The 18647-nt window shown below is 41.5% G+C and overlaps 1 protein-coding gene across 1 annotated transcript in view; it reads right to left on the reverse strand.

Annotated features, from left to right (window-relative positions):
- The window catches only part of WDFY1 (WD repeat and FYVE domain containing 1), a 50838-nt gene that overhangs the window by 14526 nt on the left and 17665 nt on the right, over nucleotides 1-18647 (reverse strand). The window contains exons 3-8 of the mRNA XM_006890316.1: nucleotides 17221-17288; nucleotides 11380-11453; nucleotides 7457-7511; nucleotides 3900-4050; nucleotides 2385-2497; nucleotides 562-688 (exon numbers count right to left, since the gene is read on the reverse strand). Coding sequence (XP_006890378.1) covers nucleotides 562-688; nucleotides 2385-2497; nucleotides 3900-4050; nucleotides 7457-7511; nucleotides 11380-11453; nucleotides 17221-17288 — 588 coding nt within the window. The remainder of the gene's footprint in view (nucleotides 1-561; nucleotides 689-2384; nucleotides 2498-3899; nucleotides 4051-7456; nucleotides 7512-11379; nucleotides 11454-17220; nucleotides 17289-18647) is intronic.

An 18647-nucleotide genomic window follows, 5' to 3' on the forward strand; every position in this document is an offset into this window, starting at 1 on the left:
GCTTGGGAAGACAAAACGAAGTGTTATAATGAAATGTGCAAAGAGCTGGGGAAATGGTTACTCGTGCCAAAAACAAACTGCTGCCTGATCCCACAGCACCAGCATAAAATGGATCAAAATGTTCACATGTTCAAAATCAGGATGTGAAGCTGTTTGCATTGTCAGTTTATAGCACAAAGATTACATCAACACTAAGGATAACTTTCAAGTGGAAGAAATTATCTTCAAAAAGAAGACGCAAAGCAAAGTGTCTAAACCTAAGCTTGGATGCTCAGCTGTACTGAAACGAGAGCTTACAACCAAGTTAAAATGCCTAATTCCATAGTGTCTTTCAAGGGGACTGCTATCAAATATATCAAGACTCTGAACCATAATAAAGATCGGTTTGATCTCCAGAACCGAAGCATACAGCCCTGATGACAACTGTTATTATACTACATGCTAGTTCTCCAGCTCTACTCTTGAGAAAGATTCATGCATCTCTCCACAGTATCAGAAGGCTAGCATTCTCCCTGCCTCCCGCCAAGCTCGGATCCCCTGGCCCTCGCCCCGGTCACGTACTGATGGCCCTGAAGCAGTAGTGTCCGGCCTTTCCTTCCTCCGATGTCCCACATGATGATGCTGTTGTCAGAGGCTCCTGAGAAGAGTAACCGCTGCATAGGGTCCCACCAGAGGCAGGCAACACTACCTAGAGGATTCAGAGAGAAAGAGAGAGAGAGGAGAGAAATGAAATATAACTCAACAGTGCTGCTGTGTGCCACTGATTTCAACTCCAACTCACAACAGGGATTCCTCGGCTGAAATCTCTACTGGAGAAGACGGCCACGCCTTTTCTGCCTTTTCTCCTGAACAATTACCAGAATGCATTCTGCCCATTGCAAACCACAGAATACTCACAAGCTTTGAATCACAACAGTATGAGTCATAAATGTACTGTGATCTCTGGCACAAATCTGGTTTTTTTTGTTGTTGTTGCTGATTAGAATAAACGTTTTTAAAATTTATTATTAATTTCAATGAAAATTTAGAGAGACTTTGGAATTCCATTCATTCATTGTTGCACTTTTCTCCCCTCCTGACACTCGCGCCCCACCCCCCAGTACTCTACCCCCTTGAAAAAGTAAAATAAAAATGTTTTCATTGTTTTACAATCCCACAAATCTGTTCTAAAGAGACTACTCCCTTTTCTTCCTCTACCCTACAAGGTTCCCACTTGATACAGTCTATGCCAATTAAGCAAGTTAGCTAGAAAGTCAAATCCATTTAATCTAAGCCAGACAGCTTCAAAGCTTCTAATTTGTACCTCGCATCAGAATCTGATCCTGTGGTCCAAATACATTTACAGCATGTTGTGTTCTTGTTAAGTGCTATCAAGTCATAGACAACTCATAGCGACCCTATGAATGAAAGTCCTCAAAACTTGTGTGACTTTCACCCTTTCTCCAGGTTCATAGGGTTTTCAGAGGCAAGCTATTTCCAAAGTGGATGCCACTCCTGCTTCCAAGCTTATTTTAATTGGGGAGCTCCACCAAACACTGTCCACCGTGGGTAACCGTTATTGCATTTGACACACTTTACAGCTTAGTATTCAATTAAAAAAAATATATTTCTTATGCATCTGTGCATGAGTTACCCGACACAGCTGATGAGATATCAAACCCGTCGGAGGGTTTGGGGCGCTCCCTGCACTGTGGAAATCACAGATCCCACCCTCGCCTGGGCTCTCCTCTCTCAGTTCCTGGCAGGGCATGTTTGCCAACAACAGGCACACCTCATTTTACTGTGCTTTGCAGATACTGCATGTTTTACAAACTGAAGGTCTAGGGTAGCCCTGCATTCAGGAAGTCTTTTGGGGCCACGTATCAACAGAATGTGAGCACCTGCTGGATCTGAGTCACCTTCTGGAAATTCTCAGAATATTTCAAACATTTTCCTAATGCTGCTGCATCCTTAATATCCTACAGTATCATGTGTAAATGTAACTTTTATAAAAAATGGGGGAAACCAGAAAACTCATGTGACTTGCTTCATGGCATGATTCACTTTCTTTACAGTTTCTTTACATTTCCTCTAATGCTGTTATTCATCGAGCAAACTGACAAAAAACCAAAATGGAACAAAACCCTACCAAGTGAAAAAGAACAAAATTCTCCCAAAGGTCTTGCCATCTACAGGGAACTGCATAAAAGTCTTTTGAAAAGAATATTTTAATTTAAAAAATAATCAAGGTAACTCAACACTCTACTCCCACGTCTGGTCAATCAAATTTAAATCCAAATCTGAGTTGTAAAGATCAGTCATGAAACCAACGTTAAGAAGTGAAACCAGAGCAAAGAACTTAGTACTCAAATTAGGTGGAAACTCCGCAGGGATTACAAGCCTACCTTCGTGTCCTTTGAGGGTTGTGATAACTGAACAGGTGTTCTGCTCAAGCTTCAGCAGAGTGATCTGTCCAGAATAGTCCCCGACAAAAGCATACTGAGTATCAAAATCGTATCTGAGGAGAAGCAGTCAAGGATGAATGACCCAGTGCATCTCAAAATTCTCCCACAAAAGCTACCCGTTTTAATCAAAGTCATAAAGCAGAAAACATGTCACTGTAATTAATCATAAAGCATGACAAAGGAAAACTCAGCTAGAACAACATGGCTTTTTATGCAATCTGGAAATGGGGTCAAATGGAAAGCAAGCACAGGACAGGAACACGCCCTTCTTTACAGGAGAAGGATGGTTTCAGATGGCTGGGACAGCTTTTAAAATCCAAAAGTAGATAATTAGATAGTTAGTACACTGACACTTTAAAATATATTACATATAAATATATATGCATATACATTAACTATCGGTAAACACTTTCTAAATTTGTAGTCATAAAAATTCGTGGGAAACCACTGAATAATTACTATTTTAACTCCTAGGCAGGCAGGAGTCCCTTGGGCTCGGTCAGGTGCTCTTCTCTGGAAAAGCGCCCGAGAAGCCTAGCACATGTGCTCAGTTCTAACACGCACCCTTAGTATTCTACCCTCACCTGAGGCTAAAGTTTTAAAGGCTTACTTCAAAATACCTCATGTATTTTTGTTCATTTGATGCAAACCTCTTTGAGAAAGGTTTTCCGTGCAAAGAAAGAACTGTCCTCTGCCAGACAGCCAGCGACTCTGAGAAACCACCATGAGCAGCGCACGTGGACAGCAGCACCGGTGTCTCGTCCCCAAGAGGCCCAGAAACGACCAGAACACACCAGCAAGGCCAGATCTCCGTGAAACAAACTTTTACATTCTAACAGGAAATTTCTAACGCAGTTATTTTTAGTACTTTCATATCCTGAGGCCCTCTTGAGACTATAAGGGTTATAATCTTCTTCCAGCAAAAGCATTAAACAAAGGCTTGGTTTTATCTTGAGGGGTGTACACTAGGAAGACTCCTTGTGGTCCATTTATGATCTTGGGGCCACAAATGCTTATTACAGGGGTACAGCCATCCCTTACAGGGTATATCTTCCTGTTGTTTCTGCAAATAACCAACTACTAGAGGATTAATCTATGTTCTTCCTTGCAGAACCAAAAGCCTTTCAATCTGACATACAAAGAAATGAGGGGACATGTCTGTGTCAGTGAAACTTGGCTTTTCCATGATTTTGCATTAAAACCAGTTGGACCCAACGGTAATGGGTCTGGCTCAGCTTCAGCATCCCCTGGGAGAGAGCAAACATTCATTTAGTGCTAGTTCCAATAATCTGATTTTCTAACAAAGTTCTTGGATTTCATATGAAACAAGTACCACTCAAGTAGGACCAGTCTTTGGATCTCAATCAGCAACAGGACAGATTGAAAGCTCAATATTGGGACGCGAAGGCGGAGCGCTGGGAGAGGAGGAAGCCCGGTGCCCCAGAAGAAGGATACTGTAAACACGAGGCCCAGGAGGCAAAGAAGTGCCTCCCGAGCATGTTCCCACTCCGCGTGCACATCCAGCTGACACACTTGTCGTGGCCGGTGCTGATGACCCACTCTGCAGCCAAGCTGAAGATGATGGCAGACACCCGGTTCTGATGAGCTGCAGGGACAGAAGGGAGAGTGCGTGAGTCTCAGAGAGCAATGGGATCCTCGGTGCGACTGTGGAGACGTGCCTGCAGATGCCGGCTGGCAGGGCTCCCCAGTCCCAAGCGAGGACGACAGCCCTCCACCCCCAAGGGTGTGTGGACCCAGACCACACACCCAGAAGGCCACGAGAAGCGACAAGAAATCATTAGGGAGTCATGGCCAACAAGTGGATAACTGCTTTGTCTACTGCAAACAAGGGAGCATTTTTAAGCATTTTAATGTTTCTAGAACATTTACTGTTTCTGGCGTAAGTCCTGTTGATGTGTGAGTTCCTATTGTTTACAGAGAAAAAAGTTTTGGAAATTTCTCTTACATGAGCTGAGAAAGTGGAAGTGTGTATCTATTAGCTCAATTCTCAAATATTTGCATTTTTAGGTCGAATATAAGTCACACCTGTCTTCTGCTGCACCTGGAGCTCCCACAGTGTTGGGTATGCAGTAGGTGCTCAATAACTGCCCGGTCAGATAATGAAGTGTCAGAGCTAGACACTGCTTCAGAAGGGCGAGAGACCATTTTCCCGAAAGCCTTTCTGTGTGTCGGCTCCACCAGAGCTCGGAAGTTACACTGTGCAGTTAAAGACTCGTAGGAAGATCCCAGAACCCAAAGGAGACAGCTATCGATCTAGGCGAGTCTACGTCAAGTCTTGGGTAAAGACAACAGCATCTGCTGAGGCCTCACTCGGGGATGAGGCTGTTCTTCTGCTGTTGTGTCATTTTCAACTTGCAAAAACGACTTTCAAGGTACACAGAGTGTCATTTTGCAAAAGGAAAAAAACCAGAGAAGCTGTCAGGTTAAACACAGGGCCAAATTTCCAAGACATGATAAAGTTAAGGGGTCTGCCTGACTCCACCTACGTTCCCCACTGGCCAAAGCTGTGGAACTCAGCTCAGTGGGAAAGTTTACACTATCTTGTGGTCTGAGTTACACGGCTGGCTATCCTTTTTCTGGGAACAACTGGTTTTCTTTCTAAGAGGACATTCTTTCTGCTGTTTTGCTTTTAAGTCTTTTCTTCTATAACATCACATATAGCACAGTGATGTCTGTCTCGCTCCATTTTTACTTTTAATCTCCCTCTCTGGGCACAATAAAAGCTGGCAATCTCTGCTTTAGTTCCCCTAATGTGTTTTTTCTTCCTTTTTTAAAAATTTTATTTTATTACATTTAATGAACATTTACAGAGATTTTTTGGATTTCCATTCATTCATTGTTGCACTTTTCTCCCTGCCCAGCCTCCCCGCCCCATTTCACTCCTCTCTTTGAAAAGTAAAAGAAAAATTCTTTCATTGGTATACAATCCCCCTGCACCCCTCCCACTGCCCCGAATACACTCCACTATGCAACCTTAATTGTGGATTCCTGTGATAACCATAATACCCTATCATACATTGCTTTTAAATTATTCTCTCCCTCATCTGTTTCAACGCAGTATACATAATTTATCCAGTTTTTCTGTCTTACCCTAACCCTGATGTCAGTCCAATTCTACAACAGTGGCACCGTGCAGTATTTGTCCTTTTGTGACTGAGATACTTCACTCAGCATAATGTCGTCCAGGGTCACCCACTTTGTATAATATTTCATGAGTTCTTATTTTTCAATGCAGCATAGTATTCCATTGTGTGAATATACCACAGCTTCTCTACCCATTCGTTTGTTGATGGGCTAATGTGTTTTCTAAACTGTTGTTGTTAGGTGCCATCAATTTGAGTGCAACCTATAGCGATGCTATGAACAACTGATCTGACCCCTGTCCTATTCTGTGCTGTCCTCACACTTCTTGACAGACACACTGAGTCCACTGTGGCAGTCACTAGGTCAATCTACCTGGTCGTGGGTTTTCCTCCAAGCATCATGTCCCTCTCCAAGGAACAGCCTCTCCTGCAGCATGTCTGTGAGGGGAAGCTGTTATCATTTTTGCCTCCAAGGAGTACTCTGGCTACATTTTCCCCAAGACATATTTGTTTGTTCTTTTGGCAAAAGTGTTAATAGTCAGTAAGTAGGTTTTTTTTTTTTAAATTTTTTTCTTTTATTTCAATGAACATCTACATAGATTTTGGAATTCCATTCATTCATTGTTGCACTTTTCTCCCCGCAATAGTAAGTTGTTTAAAGAAATGTTAACAGTAAATAAAACGTAAATGGAAATTACTACAAACACTATGCTGCTTAGTGGGTTAGGAAGAACTCTGAAAACCAAAATCGATAAAAATACCACTAGACATGTTAATGTGACTCAATTTAATGACAAATATGCCTTTTTATTATACTATTCATCGGGCAATTTTAAAAAGTCTTCAATTTCTTACATATGAACTCCATAAAGGACTTAAGCATTCTTGACTATTTTTCACACAAACACCTTTGAGAATTCAAAGTTAATGGTTTTAATGAAGGATAAAGAACTCAAGAAACACTGTGTAACATGGATGAATCCAGAGGACATGATGTGGAGTAATAGAAGTCAGTCACAAAAGGATAAATATGGTAAAAGAGCACGATTACCGAAAGCTAAGGACAAGTTTATACACAGAGTCAGGCTTAGGTGGTTACCAGAGATGACAAGAGAGGGAGAGGGGAGTAAAAAAAAAAACCCAAAAAACTAGATTATGTTGTGTGAAGGGAAAAATAATAAACAATAAGGCATTCAGCAGATATAAGTGATGTTACAAGTGATTGAAAAAATCAGTATGATTGTATGAAACACAATGTGAAAGAAGGATAGTGTGAAACACAATGTACAAAAACTAAATAAGCAAACAGAATAAAAAAAATTCTAAAACAATTTGGAAAATTACTCAAGGGCATTAAAAACCATTATAAGGTTTGACCTAGTTACTCCACTTTTCAGAATTTGTTTTAAGGATGTAATTAATTACAAATTTAGGAGTGTGGGGAGGGGGTGGGCAGGGAAAAAAGAGCAACAATGAATGAATGGAAACCATAGGTCCCTTTAAACTTTCATTAAAATTAATTAAAAAAGTGTGAATAATAGCCAAGGAAACACAGACACACACATATGTGTAATATGTATGTCCATACATATATACTATAGTGTATATTTTTTAAAAAAACAGAAGCAGCACAAAGTCCAAAAGTAAAAGAATGGCTAAATGAAATCTGATACATGCACGCAATCGAATACAATACAAAACCTTTTTTAAAAAAATATATACAAAATCTGAAATGTCAGATAATTCTAAAAAGCCGTGATTTCTCATAAGATTGGACAAACAAAACTTAAAAGCTAGCATGAAAACCTAATTGTGATCAGAAGAGATGGTACTTTGTGTGTGTGTGTGTGTGTGTGTGTGTGTTATATCTGTACTTATGAGTGTATAGGAATGTATTATCATAGTTACCTGGGTAGGTCTTGATAAAGTTCATCTTATTAAAATCTTCCGAAACATGAAATTCCTAAAAGTAAATATATGCAATTAGAAAACAGTTTGGTTTAAAAAATGGAAAGAATTTTAACTATTAGGGCAAAGTAAAACTTAAAATACAGTTATCATAAGATTGAGGTATAAGATTAGCTATTAAAAATTACTGCCTTCTTTATGAAATTTTCACGCACTCACATATAATTTTTCTCCCCCCCTAGGGACCATAAAGCAAGTTCTGCTGCCCAGGGTGGTGTGTGTGGCCAGCCTGTCCTCCACAACTGGGCGCTCTCCATGTTCTCTCTCTGACCACCAAGGAGGGGCTTTTGTTTTGCTTTTAAATTATGCTTTCTTGGCTCCACTAAGAATTCCTCAACATAATCAATACAAAAGTCCAATAATGCAACATACCATATTAACTGAATAAAGGAAAAGAGAAGCATTAGCATGTCTGTACATGCAGGAAATCACCTGACAAACTCCAGTAGCCTTGTATCATAAAATGGCTCAATAACCTTAAGAATGTAAGAGTTTACAAAGGAATTTTCTCAATATGAGACAAAGGACACCCACAGAACACTTAACAGCTGACATCAACCAGGTGCCATCAAGCCAGTACCGAATCATACTCAGGCTATTTCCAAGAGAACGGCCATGCAGTCCTGTACCACCCACACCATCTGGTGCACCTGCGTCTACTGCTGCTGTCAGGGGGGGAGGGTCCTCCTATTTTTTATTGATCCTCTAAAACTACAGTCATATTCAACTTTCAAAGACTACAAGCTTTCCCCAGAGATTCAGAATGAACAAAGCAGGAAAATAAAACACAGTCTTCAAACTGGATTAGAACACATCTGACTGCCTGTGTTTTTAAATGATACGATCTTATATACAGGAAATCCTAAAGATTACACAAACAGAGAGAAAGTTCAAAAAAATAGACTTAATATATTAAGAGTTCAGCAAAACCGCATGACACAAGAGGGACTCAGGAAAAAATCAGTTGTATTTCTACACACTTGAACAATAAGAAATGAAACAATAATTTCATTTCAATAGCATAAAAAAAGTTCAAATGTAACAAAGAAGTACAAAACTTGTACACTGAAAACAACAAAACATTTCTGAAAAAAAATTAAAGATGTAAAGAAATAGATGATTTGCATTCATAGACTGGAAATTAAGATTGCCCTACAGGCAGCCCCTGACGTACAATGTATCTCAGCTACGCTGAACCACACTTACAACTGTCTGTGTAGGTGTATTTTAGAGAAAAGAATATACACTGCCAGTAGGGGCATTTACTACCCACAATGATAAGCACATAATTTTCTGATGTGATCATTCGCAGATACCTACCTACAGACTTCCAGCAACTCAATAAACTTGTTTTGTCATAATGTACTGTTCAAAACACTGCCAAGCCACAGGAAATAGGTTGGGCCACACATGTGTTAAGTGTCTTTGCAACTAGTGTGGTAAGAAGCTGCACTGCAATCCCAGAGGTGAGTGGTTCGAATCCACCAGATGCTGTGCTGGAGAAGCAGGAACAATCTCCTCCTGTCCCAGTCAGATACGATTCAATGGTACACACACACACACACACACACTCTCTCTCTCTCTCAGTAATTAAAATCTCTCTCTCTCTCTCTCTCAGTAATTAAAAAACAAATTTTTTTTTAAGAGTTCTTGTAGACGGAAAGCTGGGCAATGCTCCTAACATAAGACAAATGGTCTATACGTGCATCCAGCAGCTGTCCCGACTTTGAACTTCATTGTTATACAGTGACGTTAACTTTACTGCAACCAGGTCTACAGTGCAACCATGTCCTGTCCTTCACACCATCAGAAGCATCAGTTCTTGATCTGAAGGTGAGCTACTCAGGTTTCTCACACCTGCATTACTTAAGCCACTGTGAAGATGTCTAGAAATAAAGAGGTCCTACTGCTCTAAATAAGAATTGAAAAAAACCAGACAGAGAGGCTCAAGAAATAGATTTAAAGACAGAAATCGCCTAGGCCTATGAAAACACTAAGTCTGCAAAACACCAAGGGACGAAGGATGGTCTCACTTGATTCTTCTGACAAATACTGAAGATGAGAATAGGAATGGAGCCAATCAAAGGGACAACTGGCATAAAATCCACCATCCTAACAGAAATGGAGAAGCTACTGAAGATGTAAAAAGAAGGCCAAACTCCAGGAGGAGTTTCCTTTTGAGTTAACTGACAATTCAAAATTCTAAAAATCTGAAACAACCAGAAAAAAGCTACTGCAATTGCTTTCATTTAAACTCTGGTTTCACTGTTTCAGATTAAGATTTAGTTTACATATTGTTTTTTATTTACTTGTTTTTATAGCAAATATGCTTTATTTATGCTTTCATGAAAACAGACTAAGGCTTAACTGGCTCCAGCTCACATATTGTTTTATTATTTTAACTGGAGAAGCAGCAAGCACCAGCATTGAACAGCTGGAAAATTCAAAAATAGACTGCACAAGGTAATACAAGACGAAGGGCTTTCAATGTGGATGAAACAGGCTTGCCAGAAGGGAGGAAACAAAGAACAGAGTTGCTGCCTGGTTTCAAGGCTTTTAAAGATGAACCAGGCTGCTGCTGGCCTGAACTGAAAAACCCTTCCTTGTCTCTTGTTCTGACCCAATCATTCAAAACACTGACAATAAGAAGCTGCTGGTCTACAACATATTTCAAGACCTGAATGAGGGAGAACTGCATTTTCTGGGAGGAAGTTACGGCAAAATGCACAGAAGGCATATGGAAAAAACTGCTGAGTTACAAGATGATATGATGGAAGAGACGGGTGGAAAAATTGTTCATAAGGCAAGAATTCTGAATTTAAAACTTACTATCTTCGATGTGGAAAAAAAAGAATGGATTTTTAAGACGAAAGCAAGAAAAAGTTAAGAATTTTTACACTGAAGGGATTAAACTGAAGTCTGTTTTAAACTAACTTTAGAACTCCAGTAACTAGAAAATATGGGACTCAAGCGCTGATCACTTGGCCATCAGCAATCAAAGTCAGGGAACAGTGAGCTATTACTGTGAAATTCATGAATAAAAAGATCCTACAGGAAACTCCCACTGATTTGCTGGCCAGAAACAATATCCTCATTCCCAGGGGTAATCTATATGATATGACCCAGGACCTTCCACAAGTAGACTTACACCACAAGTGACAAAAAGCCAACCCTGTCCAACCCTTCCTTACCACTGGAGTGAATTTTCATGAATGGTATGCTTTTTATACATGTATTAAAATCTATGTATAAATTTAAATGTAATATTTCCAACCCTCAAAGACAAAAATCAAAATTATCAAGACATTGATAACAGGGGCGGGCAGGGAGAAAAGTACAACAATGAATGAATGGAAATCCAAAGTCTCTGTAAATTTTTCATTAAAATTAATAATAAAAAAAGTGACACTGATAATAAGAGACAATAATAACAAAAACAAAGAAATCAAAGTAAGGTGTTTGACTTATGTCAGAACTGCTTTTGCATGGAGTCGTGGCAACAGAGTCTGTTAAAGGACTCCTGTACCCCCCAAAGTTATCTACTCATTTATACAACCCCCAGGAAAAGGCCCACGGCCTTTTCTGAAACTTGGACAAGATGATTCTGATATTCACATGTAAATGTTGTGAAAGCTTTACCCTGTGGGAGAGCCGGAACATCAAATCAGCAACCACAATGACATTCTGTAACCAAATTAAAATTAATGCAACTCTAGGCCCAACATTTATGGCTGAATTAGCTACTTTTAAAAGATACTGGTCAATACAATGAGGGCACTTGTTAAGTTTATTACTGTGGATACGGATATTGGGGGGGGGGTAAATAGAAAGAATACAGTAAGTATATGCTGGAGGTGACCTACCATGATGGCTCCATTATCCTGGCCCACAAATATCCGTCTACTATCATGATGGTAAGCCATAGCAGAGCAAGGAGCTGCCAGAAAGACAAAGAGCACATGAAGAGATTAAGAGCAAAGCCGAGCATTTCAAGTCATTGTCCCAAGTACTCTGTACAAAAGAGCTGTTTGATCTAGAAGGCAAAAACTGTGTGGGCTATCCTGACATGCCTCCCGTTAGCCTGGAAAAACCTGCAGGCTGGCACTGAACGTGGGTGATCTGCTACCTAATATTCAGTAGGTCATCCTGTCCCTCTTGTTCCAGAATCACTGGACACAGGAACTCCCAGCCTCAGGACTTCAAAGGATGCATGTAATTAAGCATGAGGAATGGCGGGAAATCCGCCTCAGGATTGTTTCATCACAACGGTCAAAGCTTGCTCCCTTTTTGCAATGACCCACACAACTCGGTCTGTAGGAAGTGGAGTTGTGAGGCAGAGACATGAGGCTTTGTCTCCATCAGTGCAGAGGACTAGAGGGGTGTGTGCTGCCTCTTACACGCACACGCCTTCCACATGCCACCCACAGCTGTTGCAGAAATCACGAGGAAGGCAATGATTTCCAGGAAGGAGACATACTCAGTCTTCTCCCAGGAAAAGTGAGCATTAAAGGGATTTAAAGAATGGAGCATCTGGAGGAGTGTCTGGGGACACGTTAGCCTCAGGAATTTTAACTGACCGGGGAAGAAGCACAGCAAGCAAATGCAGGCCACGAAGAACACATCTGAGTTTATTCTGAAATATAATTTCTAATAAAGTCACAGGAAACAAAACAACTTATGAAGAAAGTCACCCTTCGAAGACGCTCAGTTTTAAAGCTCTCTCTTATAAGGGGCTAGTATTTACCATCATTTAAATAAGAAGGCAATCTCCGGATTATACCCTAAACAGTAGACACAGACTGGCCTGTTAATAAGATGGGGTGAGGCCCACTGGGAGACACATGTTCAGAGTAATCACCTGTACAGAGAACAGTAAGAAGTGACTACATCCTAGCTGCCACTGGGGTTTGGGACCATAGAGGACGCTTGTGTGTGTTTGGTTTATTATTTTTTGTGTGTACCGTCAAATCAGATCTGACTGATACAGGAGGAGATTGTCCCTCCTTCTCCAGCAGAGCATTTGGTGGATTTGAACTGCGCACCTCTGGGATTGCAGTACAGCTTCTTGCCACTAGGCCACCAGCGCTCACCAAGAAGATGCTTGTGTTTAAAAATTGTAATTACAAATATTTATGCTTGATGCTGCTGTTGTTATGCACCAAGGACCCGGAACCCTCCAGCAGGTTTTCAGAGGCTGTGAATTGCAAAGGTGGAAACTGTTCACCTTTCTCTAACAGAGCAGCTGGTAGATTCAAGCCATGTGCCTTTGGCTCTGCAGTACAACTCCTTACCTCCGCCTTCACGTAAACAAAGTACTCTTTAATTACCACGTATGCAAATTATCGTTTCATTTTATTAGAACTCAAATGATGATTTGCCAATTTCAAAGATTCACTGTCATTGTTTTTGCTTAATCTTCAACTGGCACTAAATCTTCACTGTATCAGTTTGGTGTTTTGTTTTTTTAATTTATTTTTTATTATTTTTTACGCATACCATCAAATCAGATCTGACTGGTACAGGAGGAGATTGTCCCCCCCTTCTCCAGCAGAGCATCTGGTGGATTTGAACAGCGTACCTCTGGGATTGGAGTGCAGCTTCTTGCCAGTAGGCCACCAGTGCTCCCTTCATTGTTACCAGTTTTAAGATATTGTTTGGACAGAAAAATAATTCTTATTTCTTCTTGTTCTTTTATCTTCAATTCTATTACCCAAATACATGCAAACTTTCCCCTTCTGTTTAAAAGTGCAATGTGCTGACTGAATTTACGAGGTTAATTTTTTTTAAAGGAAAAAAGCTTTCCTAGTTTATATGATTTGTATACAAGGACATCTTAGTTGTTTTTCCTAGAAGGGAAACTTCTGGTGAAATAATATAAACTTTTTTTTTCAAGAACAAGGAAAATTGTTTTAGATATTCATGTAATTTTATAAAAGAGTGAAAAATAAAATACCTTTTAAATAAACTGCCTTTCAAAAAATCATCACAGCAACTTGAACTTAAATATTCAAATCTCTAGGTCTAGCCAGTAGCCTGTTTCATAAATAAAATTTTGAGAACCTGGCACTTCATTTCACTATGTAGTATTCACAGCTGCTTCCACGGCACAGTGGTGGGGTTAAGCAGCTGTCAAAGAGGCTGCATAGCCTGCAAGGCCTAAATATATTTACTGTCTGATCCTTTGCAGAAAAAGCCTGGGGACTTATCACATAGGTGTGGGAGCAGCATAGTCTGGGAATGACATAGTCAGAGAATGACAAGGGTTGGGATTCCAATAGTAAGCATCTAACTTAACCACTCCGGCCTCTGCTTCCTCATTTTCACTCAGTAAATTGTCATCTACCTCACACAGCTCCTGTGAGGATCTCCTTGCGTGGCATCGCTGAAAAAGCACATGGCACATAGGATCATACCGGAGACTGTTCTCTTCCTCCTTCAGCTCTGTGGGGGGATTTGAACCAGCACACGTTCTGTCTTTGACTTAGCATCACAACCCCTGTGACATTTTTATCAAGACTCTGAAAGTTCTTTGACACATGAATTAATGTTGTAAAACTTAGCTGAACTGGGAGGAATGATAACCCTAGAGCCTAGCTTACTGATCAAGCTGTCAGGTCACTGAATACAATTTAAATTGGTGGTTAGCATTACACCCACTGCTGTAGGGATGGTTCTGACTTGCACGACCCTCCATTAGGTTCTGAGGCTGTAAATCTTCATGGTCAGGGGCTGCTTTTCTTCCTTCCACAGAGCAAGTGGTGGACTTGAACTGCTGACCTATGGTTATTAGTCTGGCACATTAACGCTCTGTGCCACCTGGGCTCCTTGGCTGTCTATTAGAAATAGTTCCAAGTTAGGTCATCTGCAGATTGGAGCCAATATGCTACTTTTCCTCTCATCTTTTGCTTTGAGCTTTGAAATACAACAGCCACCCTCACCAGCAGATGTGCATTCTTTGTCCTAGTTTGCTCTGTGTTTTCTCCTGGCAGTGCCCGGCAATTTTATTAGCAGACACAGTGCCAGACAGAGGCAGGAAAGCAGCTTTAGGAGGCAAGAGGCTGAATACGTGCAGGTGAAACACGACGGCGTCAGCTGTTCCCAGCGGAGACACCGTGGCTGTGACCAGCAGTCACTCCTGCCAAGCCATCCCAGCAGGGGGAAGGGAAGCCGAGTGAGTGAGAGACGGGAACAGACAGCGGGCCAGAGCTGGGTGTCCACCATCTAAATCCGAGAAGGGAGAGGGACGAGTGAATGCAAGCTTCAAGTCCGACTTTTCAGTTGCTAAGGTTTTGGTCCCCTGGGAAGGCAGTAATTACAAAGCTGAACGAGATTCTTTTGGAATATAGGAGCCAAGGAGTTACTGTGACCTTAGCAGTCGAAATCCATCTCGGTCTCTCTCTTGCTGTCCCTCATCTGTTGTTGCTGGGTGACGCTGAGTTAACCCCACACATAGGGACCTCAGGAGACAGAGTGGACCTGCACCATGGCATTTTCTAGGTTGCAATCTTTACAGAGCAACAACACCAGGTCTTTCGCCCATATTCACTCTTGGCTAGGAGATGAACACTTAATGTTACGCACCAGAGCTCCTTCTAATGAATTAAACCATGGCCACAACATCGAGTGTGGCGGAGGGTGGGTGGAAGTAGCAGCAAAAGCATTAGCATTAGCGAGCTTTTCTACCCAGATGACAAACAGTCCCCAGCACTGGTGGCAGGTCCTGGGCTATTTCCAGACATCAGTGTTCTCAGCATCAGGACAGCAAGGTGTGGAGTCCTCGGCCTCACAGGGTCACATTTCCCACTCAGTTAGTTGTGTAGGTGGATTCAGAGGCCCAGAGTGCCCCATCGCCTCTTGCCTTGTCCCAGATATTCAGGAAATTTATCAAACGGAGCCACAAGGCCCTCTTCCTAGACACCGGTCACTTCCTATTTCAGAACTGGAAAGTGAGGTTATCTGATCCACAGCTCAGGCGGACGTGGGCGATGGAGGGGCATTACTGCTTGGGACCACAAAGTCTGATCAAGGGTTCGGGCAGTTAGTCCTCCTAACTCACAGGTTTGAAGGTTCCTTTTGTAATGTTATTATTGTCGTCGTTATGCGTCATCAAGTCTGAACGGGACTCACAGCTGACCCTCCAGAGGCAGTAAGTCCCACGGGAGGAGACGGCCCATCTTTCTACCTCGGAGCGGCTAGTAGATTCAAGCCACCTGCCTTTAGGCTGACAGCGCCAACTCCTTACCGCTAACCCACCAGAGCTCCCTCCTGCAGTAATAGTCCTCTTTATATGCCAATATTTCATTCCTTTAAATGATTACCAAGACTGGTCTGCCCAAGCTGTCTGTGCGACGCAGAACAGCTGACGTTTGGATAAACCATCAGTCTGTTGTGACAATAACTTCTGGGTCCAAGCTCTGGGAGGTAAATGCTGTCTGAACGAGGGGTGCCTGGAACAATGACGCGGATTCCTGGGAATATGATGAGTAACTGGATGTTTAGTATTTATAGCACTCTGCCCAGTCTCTGGAAAAACTCTTAAGAAAGCCAGGAACAGTGTCAAGGGTGTCCCAAATAACCGGCAAAAGCTCTTCTCTGTGAACTTTGGAACAGTTGGCAGTAAGAAAGCAGCAAGCCTTTTTTCTGTTTCCAGAGTGTCCCCTGTGTGCTGCAAGCATCTGGTGAAGACAGTCCCTCACCAGGCACCAAAACCACCAGGAAACCAGCAGCCGTGCGGCCTCCACACGACACTTTGGGAGAGCAGAGCTGGAACCTGGCCGCTGTCCAGGCATCCTGGTCAGGGCTCAAGGGACCAAGCTGTGGTGGGTGGGTGGGAGCCCAGAGCACATGGGGGCTTCAGACAAAAGACAAAGAAAATGTGGGATAAAAGAGGGGCAACACTGCTGAGATCAGGATCAAGGGCTAGAATAGAAATGTGATTTTATGTCACATAACAGCCCATCATAAAATAGCCCAGAAGGTCTATTTTATGATTTATTTCCAGAACATACTTGAGTATAAAATTCCCTAAGTTGAACGTGTGTTGCACATTAGACTAAATCTCTCAACAGTGCCCAGGAGTATGTTAAAGGGTTGTGCAAGGCATGTATGGTTAAGCCTGGTTTAAAACTAACGAGTTGTGGCGAGCTATGGTAGCCTAATGGCAAGAAGCTGCACTGCAATCTCAGAGGTGAGAGGTCTGAATCCACCAGATGCTCTGCTGGGAAGGAGGGACAAGCTCCTCCCGTAACAGTCAGATCTGATTTGATGGTACACACACATAAAAATAAAATTTAAAAAAAACAAAAAAAAAAACCAAACAAAAAACTAATGAGTTGTATAGTGCTCTTTTTCAATGCCAAGATCAGCCGTGATGATGAAGGTTAGTTTTACTAAGTATATTACTACATAGAGCAGTTGGTCAAACCACCAATTCAAGTGTATCAAAGAAAGACCAAAAAAAAAAATAACAGCAGGGGGGTTGTGGGGGACACAGGCCTCTTCTCCCCCTCAGCTCTGCCCAGGCCACGTCAGTTAGGCAGTGTGGCCCAATTTCCAGTGAGAGGAAATGGAGCTTTCCTGCCATTTACCACAGAATGTGACAGAAACACATTCTGAAATCAAGAAGCATTATTTCATCAGGAACTCTGACATGTTTTTCAACAAAGTCATTCTTCTCAAGTGGAACAAAACATTCCTCTACTTACAGGCCATTGTGTGGTAAATGCTGGGCCAGTACTGACCGCTGTCTCTCTTCAGCCATACTCGGAGGGTTCTGTGGGGGGAAAAAAGAACAGCCTTTAATAATTTTATTTCCTTTTAAATACCAGAACAGTGTACTATCTTTTAAAATATTCAATACCATCTCGCAACTGAATTTATAACTAACTGGATCACATTTTCAAAGATACCACGAGTGGCACATTTTGGCTAGTGAAGCCAGAGAGAAAGCCCACTTGAGAGTTGCCTGTTTATTTCATCACTGTTATTGGAACACAAATTAACACAACTTTCAGAAACAGTAAATTAATAATTTTACCAAATTTAGAAACAAAAACAATGGGCCGAGAGTGCTCCCTTTAGGGAATACATACCAAAGAAATAATAATAATAATAAAAAAGAAAGAATCGACAAAGACTTATAAATAAGGGATTTCACTATTAAGTTAGTGTAATTGTAAAAGCAAGTAAGTAGCATAAAAGTTTCAAGCTACTTTGTGGCCTTATATGTCAGACTTAAAGTACAAGTCAGGATTTCACATAACCTTTTAACAACATGGAAAATATGCTAAGAAAACTAACTGCTTTCCTCGGAAAAACAAACTGAGTGAACCTGGTGGCCTGACTGAGCCAATCGAGGAATGTAGTAGATAAAAATTAGGAACTAGGACTTAAAAGGAAGAGCAATGCTGATACCAAAGGCACTCCACTTCTTATTCTCTGATAATCCTCAATCTTTGTAAACCCAGGAAGGAAATCATTCCACACCACATCTTGGGGCCTCTACTTTCATTACAACATGCATCGGGAGATAAGGAAATCCTGGACATATGCAGGAAAATGACTACAACAGGCAAGGTTTAATGCTCTGTTTTATTACCTTCTCTCCTCCACTCATGAAGCCTCCTCTAAGTTGAGTCACTTCCTCTTCTAAACTCCCAGGATATCTTAAGTGTTTACTGAGTCTGACCCAGTATGATCACACCAGCCTGCCATCCCAAGGGTCAGCTCTGTGAAAATTAGTCCTGTATTTCCAGTAACAGCTAAGATTCCAGCACGCAATAGGTGCTGAATAAATTTTTACAAGCTTAAACTAAAATACACTAAGACTACTGTATCATGCTAATGGTGGAAGAATAATTTGGAAACAAAAGGAAATGAATGCACAAACTGAAGAAATAAATAATCAAGGCCACTGAATTGGATGTGTAGACATGTTGAATTAGTGTTGCACTGCCATATATGTTATTGTTGTTGTTATGTGAAGTCGAGTCGTTTCCGACTCATAGCGACCCTATGCACAACAGCTCTAAACCCTGCTCTGTCCTGTGCCAACCGCACCGCCTCTGACACACCAATCCCGATTACCCCAGTCACCGAATCAATCCATCTCATAGAGGGTCTTCCCCTCCTG

The sequence above is a fragment of the Elephantulus edwardii genome, unplaced genomic scaffold (genome assembly GCF_000299155.1).
Source record: "Elephantulus edwardii isolate Elephantulus edwardi_28Jun2011 unplaced genomic scaffold, EleEdw1.0 scaffold00087, whole genome shotgun sequence".
NCBI classification, from domain to species: domain Eukaryota; kingdom Metazoa; phylum Chordata; class Mammalia; order Macroscelidea; family Macroscelididae; genus Elephantulus; species Elephantulus edwardii.